General features: G+C 34.9%; 1 protein-coding gene and 1 long non-coding RNA gene across 5 annotated transcripts in view; one reads left to right on the top strand and one right to left on the bottom strand.

Annotated features, from left to right (window-relative positions):
• Positions 1–7,979, bottom strand: part of LOC145256449 (uncharacterized) — a 22,585-nt gene extending 14,606 nt beyond the window's left edge. The window contains exon 1 of the long non-coding RNA XR_013863992.1: positions 6,894–7,979. This is a non-coding gene — a long non-coding RNA (uncharacterized LOC145256449). The remainder of the gene's footprint in view (positions 1–6,893) is intronic.
• LOC145256445 (SRSF protein kinase 1-like) overlaps positions 1–13,034 on the top strand; it is a 583,024-nt gene that overhangs the window by 182,991 nt on the left and 386,999 nt on the right. For 3 of the 4 annotated variants that reach the window (XM_080115374.1, XM_080115363.1, XM_080115358.1), the window contains exons 1-2: positions 514–1,212; positions 1,645–1,714. The exons of the other annotated variant lie outside the window; for it this stretch is intronic. In XM_080115374.1, coding sequence (XP_079971500.1) covers positions 1,188–1,212; positions 1,645–1,714 — 95 coding nt within the window. In that variant the 5' untranslated portion in view covers positions 514–1,187. Of the gene's footprint in view, positions 1–513; positions 1,213–1,644; positions 1,715–13,034 lie in introns of those variants that run through there. 4 annotated transcript variants of the gene reach the window in all.

Genomic DNA, 13,034 nt, shown 5'->3' with positions numbered 1-13,034 from the left:
TGAGGGCGAAACTCGAGTCTTGGACTTCCGGTTCTTTGACTGTCATGGCTCTTGTGGGCTGCGACGTTGTTTGGCTGTGGAATTTATTATATACAATCTCTCACATTCTGAAAATCATATATATATATATATATATATATATATATATATGATATATATATGATATATGATATATGATATATATATATATATATGAGATATATATATATATATATATATATATATATATGATATAGATATATGATATATGATATATATATATATATATATATATATATATATATATATATATATATATATATATATATATATATATACAACAAATACCAACCGAACGGGTCTTGAATGAGCTCATGTACATATTATTTGTTTTCTAGTTCTATTCATGTTAATATTGTGTAGTTCTTTCCCCTCCCTATCTACACCTTATATATGGAACTTTTTCCTTCTTTTCGTTTTATCAATGCATCTTTGGCATCTTATTCTTAAATTCCTCGCGTTTCAATCTCTCTCTCTCTATTTATCTTCTTCTTTTTAGACTGTCTACACATCATGATCTCTTTTCCTATTTCCATTTTCATCAGTATCTCCTTCCTCGTCCTTCCCTATGGCCACTTTTCATCTAACATGTTGCTTTCAAAGAAAGAGATAGATACCTCTCTTTTTCTTTCTCTGTCTTTTTTTTTGCTACTCCGTCTACACATCATGGCCTCTTTTTATTTCCATCTTTCTCATTATCCCCCTCCTTCCCTCTTTATTCTCCCATGTCCACTCTGAACGTAACACATTACTTCGGTCTCTGTTGTTTTTCTTCTTTTTCCTTTTACACCGTCTACACATCATACTCTTTCTTTTTCCATTTTCATCAGCATCTCCCTGCTTCTTTCCCATGTGCACTCAACACCTTACATATTGCTTCTCTCTCTCTCTCTCTCTCTCTCTCTCTCTCTCTCTCACTCACTCAGCTATCCCATCTACACATCATAGCCTTTTTCTATTTTCCTTCTCATCCTCCAATTACGTCATGGCTTTCTCTCGATTTTTAAAAACGATGAGCGCCGGAAGTTCCCACAATGCCTCATCGCCGCCTTTTCTTTTGACATGCGCACTGCGTTCCCGGAAGTCAAAGATCTCCGTGCGCACACAGGATTCACACTAAAGGACCAACTAAAAAAGTATACGAGGAGATGAGCTCTAAAATACCTCGAAAAGGTAAACGAAAGACCCTCCTCATTAAAATGATTCCTACCCCAATATAAATTTATATATGTATACATATATAACTTTTCCTATCCCCTCTCATCGGCGCCAGTTTAAGTATTTCTTAAACGCTTTGTAAATAATCTTTTTCACACTTTAAATTCATTCATTCTTTCTATCTCTTTCGTTAAAGTTTTTACCTTCATTTTTTTTTTTTTTTTTACATGAAATAAAATTTTATAATATTTTAGAAATAGTTTCTTTTTACTTTCAGTAGGCTATTTAAATTTTAGATTATATATATTAAAAACAAAGTACTAAAAATAAATATTAAAAGAAAAAATTGGTTAAGTAAATGAAATACTATTTATTACCATTCCTCCAAACTGTATATCTGTCTATATGTATATATATATATATACAAATAAATAATTTTCTTTTCAGCCCTGGCACTCCAGGCGAGGAAAAAACGGACAAAGGCTAAAGCGAGATTTAAAGAGGATAAAAAACGCTCGTAAGTTTTTATATCAAATTAAAAAAAAAAAAAAAAAAAATGCGTGGTCTATTTTAGTATTGATTAGGATCACTCACTGTTCGATCTGAGAGCGATACATATATCAAACTTATCAAGTATTAAGTCTAAATTTGTCCATGCTAATAAATACACACACAAACTGATTATTCCATCGTAATTTACAAATTATATAAACCCTGCTTTTTATTTTTCAAGTGATAAAACTCGGAAAAAAATATCACGTTTTTCTGTTTAATCAATATGAATTTAAGTTTACAAAAAAAAAAAAGACTTAAGCAATCTCCACACGCACATACAATTATTTTTAAAGTTAAAAATAATAAGTTAAAATAAACGGTAATTCTACAGAATTTGAATCGGACCGTTTTTTTTTTTTTTTTTTTTTTTTTTTTTTTTTTTTTACCGGTACTCATGCAGTATGCACTTATTGATATGTGCTGAAATAGTTATTTAGAAAGCCATTCTTAACATGGGGACGGGAGGGCATTGTGTACTAATTCTGTACTTTCACCTAACAATTTAATAAAAACAAATATCGACTAAACTTTAATTAAACTTGAAAATACTATTTTAAAAAATAGCGCAGAAGAGATCAATAAGCTAGCACATTTTTTTTTCTTTCCTTAAAAAAACAAAACAAAACTAATCCTGACCAGAGTTTTGTTTAGTTTAGAAAAATCCGTTTGGTTCGATTTAAATTCTGTAGAAACACCAAACAAAGTGAAAACTTGGGATTAAGATTCCATTTTTTTTTCTTTTTACACGAAGACAAAAAAAAAAAAATGCGCAATATGAGTTAAGTAAAAAAAAAAAATCAATTTCGATTGTGTAACGAAAGCTTAGGTAACACAACATAACGATTATTAGTATAGAAACCAAACAACAAATATATGTAAACTTGAGTAAACAAAGTTTTGAAACGAAAGAAGACAACCAAAATCAAGTTTAACGAGATAAAGAAAAAAGGTCATTTTTAAGATTAAAAATGCAAGCATGGGAACAGACGGGGTTTTTATACAGATTCTTTTTCAAATCATTCATTTAAATATTAATACTAAAAACAAACACTTATTTTAATAATTTATATTTATCATTCGTTTATTTATGATTTTAAAAAGAAAAAAATTTCAAACTTGTTACATGATTTTGTATACTTTAACCCCCCCCCTCAAAAAAAAAGTCCGTTAATATAATACGGAATGTCGAAATGAATTTTATTGCCTAGTTTTTGCGCAAAATTTATTCGAAAGTTGTTCCAACATGGGTTTAATTAAAAAATTGCATCCATTAATTATATTAATAGAAATTTGCGCATTTTGCAATGCATGAAAAATGTGGTAATTTTCAAAATAGATTCCTCTGATAAGATGCAAGTTATTTGTTTTTAAATTGATTATTCGAATAAAATTTTGAAATAAAATGTGCTAAACGTTATTATTGGCGACAAATAATTTGGAAATTTGTCGGTACTAGTGCAGTGCACTTATTGATCCGTGCTGAAATGTTATTTAGAAAGCCCTTTTTAACATGGGAGGATGTTTTGTACCTATTCTGCAATTTAACCTTACAGTTTAATAAAAACATAAAATTTTAATTAAACTTAAATACTATTTAAAAAAATAGCGCGGATCAATAAGTGCACTAGCACCAATTTGTCAATTTAAGGGTCCAGAACTTTACTTGTCAATAAATAAGGTACTTGACTTGACACCTTAATACTTTACTCACAACTAATAATTACGTAACTTAAAATGTTTATAACTTAACTATTTTTAATGCAAATTAGTATGTTAAACTAAAACATTTTTTTCAGCGCACATTGATTATAAAATATAACATTAAAATTATTTTGGTACGTCTACAAAATTTGTAGCAGTTGGGCAAAAATCAGTTTGGGTCAGATTCTGTAGAAGATTTTTTTTTTTTTTTCACATTTAAAAATATTCCTCATAGCCATGCTTATTTTAATGAAAGTTATTTCTAAAACGATACAATTTTAAGTATATAACTTAATACGAAAAAGCATGAATTAAAAACCGTAGTAATTTTGTCAGCATTTTTACCTATTTTGGTACGAACATTTTTTTTATTTTTTATGATCGTTAATTTATATTATTTGAACTTAGCCGATGCAACCTCTCAGCTTCACGTGCATAGGTCGCATCGTTCGTAGTGTTGACTAACATCGGACATGAAAGTAGTAAATAGAATATGCGCATTCTTAAGTCATTTAGTCCAGAAGCACGCAAAAACATTTTTTTTTTTAAATTTTTTCAAAAACCTTCCACTAAAATAAATTTGGGTTTCATTAAGTATATATATATATTTGTACCTCTTTCAATGATTTAAACGCAAAAATTGTCTAATTACTCTCAAAGTAGGTAAGGACACAATTTTGCTCATTTTCTTTTAAACACTCATAACAAATGTTAAAATCGTAAAATATTTTTACTGTATTACAATAAGACCGAAAAAAAATGATTAACGAAACCACAATTAGATTTTTTTTTTCTGATAGAGTAATTGGAATAAACTGCCTAACCATGTTAAAAATAGATGTTATGTAAATCATTTTAATAAACTGGACAAATTCAGAAATTACTGGTAAATAGATTTAAAGTGACATTGTTTTGGGTCTATCTGATGAAATATTTTAAATTTCGGTATTTATGCAGAATGTGGACCGTGACAGAATTTTAAAGTGAAGTTTAATTTCTACGGTAAATTGTTAGGTGAAAGTACAGAATAGGGTGAAAGTGCACTGGGGGAGTCCCAGTGGGGGACCACCCGAAGATTTACCTTTAAAAAGTTGATTACGAGGTTGAAAATGCCTTTCGGAATAAACACCCCCAACCTCCCCATGTTAAGAACGGCTTTCGGAATAAACACCCTTTGCAGATTGAACAACCAGTGCGGCAACCGTGCATTCATTGATCGTCTTCGGGTGGTCCCCCAGTGCACTTTCACCCAGAATAGTTACAAAACATCTTATCTTAAGAATGGGTTTCTAAATAACGTTATTTCAGCACGATCCGTATATTACCAACATGTCTATATATTCACAGCATACTGGCTCCATTTTGACAGGAAGAATCTTAGGACTTTTACAAGAATTGAATCAAACAAGCCTACTTTTGCCCAACTAAACTAAAAACTTGGGTTAAAAAATAATGAAAGAAAAAGAATGGTTCGGTTCAAATTGTCTAAATACAAATTATTTTATGGAAGAAGTAGTTTTTTTTGTACTTCATGGGGGAAACGATATTTATTTTTTCACGATTGCTTGCATTTTATTTGGCCAAAGCTCACATTTTATTTGTTTTGTAAACTTTTGGGCCTCTCATTAATATTTAATCAACAAATAAATATTGCTTGTTTGTCACCGTGCACATGTAATGCAGTCAGAAAATACAAATATCGTAAACAAAGGGCGTATAAGCAGCGGGAGGGCGAATGACGGAAATTAAACGAAAATATATATATATATATATATTTTTTTTTTTTCAAAAGCTATTATTCATTTATGACCTCACCATACACCTAATATTTAACATAAGTACTAACCCAATGGGTAAGCATTTTTTTTAATACTAAAACTTTCGTGTGTTTGTTTGAACTGATCTTTTAACCTCATTTCAGGTGAAAACTTTGCTCACTTATGTGTTATAGCGAAATTGGTATTAATTCCAAAAATTAGGAAAAATGAGCCAGTAAAAATAGAATTTATCAAGTTTTATCTTATGTAAAAAGTGGAAGATTTGTGCGACTTATTAAGTAGTGCAAACAAGGGAGATAACTCTCGAATGAACGTAAGTGAGGCTGATTTTTGTATATATAAAATATTTTTAGCACATCGTTTGATTTTTATGAATTTTTGGAGTTTATACTAATTTTGCCATATGTACGGATGTAATGTTTTCACCTGAAATGCGTTGCTTTAAAAAATTACCAGTGTAAACATGCACCAAGCTTTGTTTAGCTTGTTTGTATCTTGTCACCGATACAGAAAAATATCAAGAAAGAGTGCATTTAAACAAAATGACAAAAGAATGATTATTATAAAATATATGGAGGGTGTTCCAAAAGTAAGGCCTCCTATTAACTAAGACTCTAAAATGTAGAAGAGCTACGAAGACGGGAGTGGTAGGTACCATTAAAATGAAGGACCTTTTGTGCTTCAGGATTTCGGTGTAATAACCTCCATTCTCAATCCATTTTTGCCAGCCTCTTTTGATGCCTTGCTCATAAGTCTGCAGCACACTTTGTCACTTGCATCTGTCGCCACTCTGAAATTGACAAACTCTTCTAACTGTACTGACATCAACTGCATTGGCTTTGTAAATGTTTAACAGGTGCTGTTGAATTTTGATCAGTTTTTCTGCATGAAGGAAATTAATGATACATCTTTGCTTTCGGTGCATGTCCATGACGCATCTTTGCTTTCGGTGCATGTCCATGGCGCATCTTTGCTTCCGGCACACGTCCATGGCGCATCTTTGCTTCCGGCACACGTCCATGGCGCATCTTTGTTTCCGGCGCACGTCCATGGCGCATCTTTGTTTCCGGCGCACGTCCATGGCGCATCTTTGCTTCCGGCGCACGTCCATGGCGCATCTTTGCTTCCGGCGCACGTCCATGGCGCATCTTTGCTTCCGGCGCACGTCCATGGCGCATCTTTGCTTCCGGCGCACGTCCATGGCGCATCTTTGCTTCCGGCGCAAGTCCTAATCTTCCACGGTCAATATCTGCAATAGAGTTGAAACTTTCAGGTCATGAATGCATAATTTTAGTCATCAGAACAATGTAATTTTCAATAACCCATTTGGGCAGAATGAAAAAAAAAATAGGAGGCATTACTTCTGGAACAACCCTCGTTTGTGTGCGTGTGTGTGTGTGTGTACGTATATATATATTTATTTACTATTTCTAAAAACAGTAATCTACGGACATGCGTGTTTTGGAGCCCTACTAGTCTTCAGCTCATATATATATATATATATAAATTTCTTGGGTTTGACATTTGTTGATAATCCTGTTTTTACATAAAAGCATGAACTTCAATGAATGACATCATAAAGGATGTAGCTTTTGACAACTTTAAAAAAAAAAAAATTTTGTGATGTCATTAATTTTCAAGTAGTAAGCTGTTTCCACCTACCTAGGGTGTATACCACTGGAATTGTTTGTAAAACATCTTTCTGACTTTTCCTTTTTTTTTCTTTTAATGCTTATGCTCACTGTTCTTGGACGTGTTTAAGCATATCCGTTGGCTTCACATGAAATGTTACATTTTGATTTTCAAAGATAATTTCTTATCTTTGTTATTTGTCTTTGTATCTCGTGTTGAGGTTAGACGTTTTGTGGACGACTTCTGACTGTTGACATTTCCTTTGTATCATCCGCCAGGATAAGTCATCTATTGATCTCTCCATGTCTTAAGTGGCCTACCGTGTGGTTTTTGGTCATCAATGTGGGACATACTACGGAATGTTTTAGGTGATTGACGGCAAGTGACCTGGTTGTACCAGTTGAGACTTTGTGCAACATACTTTCTCATCGAGATCTCTAGATTGGGTTTGATAATTTTCTCCATTTAATGCGTTGCAGCCGGGGTCGTATTGTTTTGACATTTCATTGTTGCTCTATCTCACAGTCCTACAAGAGTACATGTTGGATATGTGCATTGTACGCTGCCACTTTTGCATATGATGTGATCCCTGTGTTTTGTAAAATTGTCGACAGCTGCCGCAAACATGGTTTATGTACATTGTTTTTATAATCATGTCGGTTTGTCAACTGAAATTCATTGTTTTGGTATAGATAAGTGATTTGATTAACCTTTTCAACATTGCTATAATTTCTTTCCATGGGAATTTGATTTTCACAAATCTTTATCTTATGCATTAATTAAAATGAAACTACGGCACTAACCCTAATGATTGACTACCTCCGCTTTAGGAAGTTTCATGGGAGTATAAAATTCTCGAGTGGTCCTCAGTCACATGTATATTCCCGTTAGAGATGACGACGTTAGGTTTTTGCAACTATTGCAGGGAGGTGTTGATGTCTCCCTACATACAGCACTTAATATTCCAAAATTGGTCACCAATCTTGTACTGACAAGATTCATCATTGCTTAACTTCAGTGACCTAGCGAGAACCAGTGTGTCAATGTGATGGTGCCGTATATGCATTAATCCCAAGCTATGTCTTCACTTGACATGATCACAGGCTTGACCTGGGTGAAGGCTGATTTTACAGAAATCTTTGTGCAGTATGTTTGCCTATCATCATCGCCCCATCCCCCTGGTCACTTTCCATTGATTTCCGATGCAAGGGTAAATTTTGCAACTGTCATTGTTGGCTCTCGGCATATGTCCAAACTATCTATCTCCATCCCTTCATCTTGCTCTTAATCAGTAGGATGCCATGGCACTTTTGGATATCCTCAGTATATATGTGGTCATGCAGCGTAATTCCAGACATCTCGCAAAACATTTTGGTTTTCATAACCGCGAATCTTCACTGTGTTCTTCATTGTTGGTAAGCACTCGGTTGCATTGGTTGTTGGTGTCACTTTATAAAGTGAACAGGTCTTAAAATAGTTCAGTAGATTGTCCATTTTAGATGGTCACCGCTGATCTTCTAGTCATAGAGGATGCTGGTGATGGTGTACTACTTGAGTCGCGTCACATTGATGTATGCAACAAATTTGCCCAGGATGTTGCCGTCATCACTGAGTGTTAGGCAAAAATATTTGAAGGTATGTGAAGATCTTTTCTGTCAATTTTGGACGGTGTTATTTTTGTTTTTGGTTAAATATTTCGTTTTACTATCAACTACAGACCAAATTGCGCCAGTCAGTTCTTCCAGAACTGGACTTGTTGTTGCAGGTCAAATTTATTCTTTGAGGTGAGCAGAACCTCTACATACTAAAACGGGTATTTAGTTTTGTCCCGCTGCAGGAACTTGGACACCAGAGTCGAAAGTAGGATTTACAAGTCGGCGCCCCAAAGGAGAGGCACTCTAACCTGCAAAATGTGTCTGGGCAGCCCCATTGGCATTGGAGTGCCTCAGGCGATTACCAATAAACTAACCTCTTCTCAAAGAGAGAAGGCAATGCCCAAGAGGGTGGATCTTCTAGTACTACACAGAACTAAACTCCCACCACAAAATCAACAGGGACCGGGTCCTTACAGCAATGGTTTAATCTCTGTTGATTTTGGGGACCCAGGATGAAAATTCCTGCCCAGAGCATGGGCGAGTGCATATCTTTGATTTCCATAACAAGAATGAAGAGCAGCTTGGATATTGCAGTCTTGATATACTCCAACCGTGATGGGAAGTTTTTGGGCATACCAGTAGCATTCTACACATGACTTTTGATAGATTAGTGTGAACCACCACCTCAGTGCATTATGATGGCCAAGCGCCTACTAGATCATATCTGCACTGTTAATATATAAGCTTCATCTATTTAAATCTATAATATAAAAGCGAAAAAAGTGTGTGCAATTTTTTTGTATGTCTGCCAAAGGCTTTTTTCGCTCGGAGGGGTCACTAAATCTTACAACTTTATATATGCTATCTAGATTATAATATGTCCGATTTATGAAACGAGGTTGCCTAAATCTTTTATTATGTTAAAAAATTTGCGCTGTGATTTAATTTTCTCTACTACTACTACGGCGTGATGTTTGACCTAGAAAACCACACGTTTAACCACCTGCTTTTTTTAAACGTTTAATTTCACCCTTCCTCACTTCTCTACCCGCGTTGCATCGTGGTATGTTGTCAAGCTATTCACCTCAAGGTTTCGGGTTTGAACCTACCTCCCTACTAATTTTTTTTTTTTTTTTCTTTTTTTACACCCGGGCACCCTCGCTAGTTTATAATAAATAAAAAAATCATCTATTACCTCAGAAAGCGATCTACTTAATGCCAAGCAATATGGATTTTGTTGGTCCCTAACAAAGGAGGAATTGGACCTAGTGATTCACTCCTATCCGTTTGTTCCCACTTTTCTAAATAATTACACCTTGAGCTTTTTCAAAATTTTGCACAAACATTAGTCATGGTGAAAGTAAATTTTTGCTGAAATGGATTTTCTGGGATAACTTTATTTGCACCCCTCCCCCTCAGTTCTACAAGATAGCTGCTGAAGTGCTAATTGTAATATTGCCTAGGATCAGTAACTTTGATGTTATCTTTGTTTCTATGGTAATAGTTTTATCTGTTAAAACACCTTTGATTGGATCTGACACAAACGGTTACTTCACAAACTTGCTAACTATTGTAACGTTTAAATAAAACAAATGTTCACCAAACATTAAATGAAGGGGATCACATGTGTTTTACAACAAACACACATATTCACTGCACTTGTGGGTTATTATTAAACAATTTAATAAGTCTTTTGTACATGTGTGTGTGTGGTTGTCATTCGTTTTAGTGTTGCTTCTTCTGTGTGTGTGTGTGCGTGTGTGAAGCCATTGATCTGTATTGTTGATCCGTCTAGTGTCTGCTTAAATCTGAATGAATAAAGCTCCTGTATGGAAACATAAGGAGACTTGTCTGCTATTAAAGGTTTTATTGGGGTGAGAGATTCGTTCCCAGGAGGAAAGACCAAATCAAAGATTAAAATAAATTCCTTATTTAATTTTCTTTAAAATTCTTGAAGGACAGACAGTGTCGAGGAAGTATTTACTTGGATCCTTACATTGTACGGGCACGTCTGGCGTAGCTGCTTCATTCTCGTAACCTGCCCGAAATTGTTGAACATGTGATGCAATTTCCATCTAACAATTTGATATCTGCTTTTAGTGTTTTGTCTTGGGAACTGACCTGTTATTCCTATCGCCTCACTTGCTGGGGGCACTGGGTTTTTCTGTTTACCGCCAGGTCGTCTTGACATTTACTTAATGAAAGACTCTTAAAATTCATACTAATTGACAAAATTTCTACTCAGCGGCGTAATGTGCCAATGTCTAACACTATGAAATATTTGACAATATCTTCATATTTTTCTCAGATCCATAAATGTTGTTTGTAGACAAGATTAGTTTGTGATATGTCTGAAGCCATGTTTTGACAAGCTTCTGGGCTTGACCTTTACTCCTGATCTGAAATTGAACACGTATATCAAATCTATTGCCATAGTCACTGGAAAAATGGTGGGATCCTTCTATCGCTCCAGTAGATATCTCCCTCCTGATTCAATTCTTTACATATATAAAAGCCAGGTATGGCCAATGATGGAGTACTGTTGCCACATCTGGGCATGAGCTGCTAGAAGCAGCTTATTCTGCCTTGACAGTTCAAAATAGACTTCGTAGCTTAGTAGGGGATGCCCTTTTTTCTTCCCTGTAATCTTTTTTCCCACAGAAGAGACGTTGCGAGCCTGTCTCTGTTTTATCGTTATTTTCATGGCAAGTGATCATCTGAGCTTCAATCTATGCCCCCCCCCTCGCCAAACTTTCACGAAAAACACTCATCTAGCCAAAACCACTATTAATAATTTCCCACACTCTTTATCTGTGCCTAAACCTAAATGTAGATTCCATGAACAAAGCCTCTTTCTTAGAACTGCACGCCTGTGGAATTCTCTTCCGATTGCTGACTACAATCTGATTGTCTTCAAGTCCAACTTAAACAAGTTCTTGATGAACCGTCCCCCTAAGTAATTCAATTTACAAAATTCCCACTACTTATGGTTACTATGCTATAATCACATTGACTAATGTATACCTATTAATCCTTATCCTCGAGTGACTTCCGAGCCTTGATAAGTGGTGATTCCTGTGTTAAAAAAAAAATGCCTCGTATCAATGCCAGTGCTCCTCAAATTTTGGGTTCAACTCTTATTTTCATTATCTTTCAAATCATTCTGAGATCATGTTGACATCTACATAAATAATACAACTGTGTATGGTAACACTTTGAAGAGCATTGGTGATCAAGATTTTGAGAATTTTTTTCCTGATCTGGAGGATTTTTTTTTTTTTTTTTTTTTACGCGGTGGTCATCAAGGCCCGGAAGTCACTCGGGGATAAGGGTTATTGCAAGTACAGTATGCCAGTGTGGAGATTTAATGAAGTGTTTACTTAAGAGGGTGGTTCATTAGCATATGGTGTAATAGGGAAAAAGTGGGGTATTTTTAATAACTAAAGGCTTTGCTGCTTTGATCACAAATGCTCAGATTGTTTTGCTAAAATTGAAATGAATGACTCTATTTTACTGGGAAACTTCTTGTTTTCATAAGCTCCTCGGACTGAGTTTCCATTCAGGATCTAAAATGCGAGACATATATCGCTTCTGAATTTTTGAGATTTGTTTTTTGTTGTCCGTATTATTTGAATTCTTCTGACTACTGTTCTCATCTAGAATGTTATTTTCATAATGTTTTGGTCAATGTAACCTCCAACCTTCTTCAGGTGTGTCTTGCATGCTACTTCCATGAAGTAAATAAAAGGTTCCCTTCAAAATTCTGAGCAAATTCCGGAATTTGACATGATACACCTGAAGGTCAAAGGTTACATCGGTTGAAACTTGAAAATGAAAGTAGTAGGCCGAAGAATCCAAATAATACCATATGAATCGGTTAGCCTCTAAAATGGAATACTCTTTGCAATCTAGAGAGGGATGAGTTCTTCCCTCCTTTTATAGCTCCTGTCTCACAGAAGACGTTATTAGTCTTTCTACTCTATTTTTATGGAAGATGCAAGATCGTCTTCCTATCACAACTTATGCCCCCCTTCAATGTACAAGGTGCCTTAAATAAGTTTCCAAACGTTTTTTGTATGGGCACTTTTAGTGATAGTACGCACGTGAAACTAATCCCATTTGAAGTAATCTCCTCTGGCTGCAATGCATTTGTATTGTTTCAACTTCCTCTTCCAACAAGTCCTCTTGTGTGAGCGTATCAATAACCCTTGTCACAGCCTCTTTCATCTCCTCGATTGTCGCATAATGACAGCCTCTAAGGTATTCCTTGAGCTTAGGAAATAACCAAAAGTCACAGGGAGCAAGGTCTTGATTATAGGGAGGGTGAGGCACTGTTTTGATGCCCATCTTGTTCAAATAGTCTGATCTTCTCTGAGCACCTTCGGACAAACTTTGCACAAATCTTCTGCATCTTCAGTTCCTCGTAAATAATTGTGTGTACAATTCTCACACTGACTTCAAACTGTACTTATTTTCTCTGTAGACACATGATGGTCCTTCTTTATGAAATTCTTTATTTGGCCAATCAGTTCTGGTGTTCTGATTTCCTTACTCCTCTCATACTTCTCATCCCTCA

Source organism: Euprymna scolopes, chromosome 32, assembly GCF_053919585.1.
Source record: "Euprymna scolopes isolate OS-2025 chromosome 32, ASM5391958v1, whole genome shotgun sequence".
In the NCBI taxonomy this organism is placed as follows: domain Eukaryota; kingdom Metazoa; phylum Mollusca; class Cephalopoda; order Sepiida; family Sepiolidae; genus Euprymna; species Euprymna scolopes.
The sequence above is the reverse complement of the archived record's forward strand: the minus strand, read 5'-3'. Positions and strand labels throughout refer to the sequence as shown.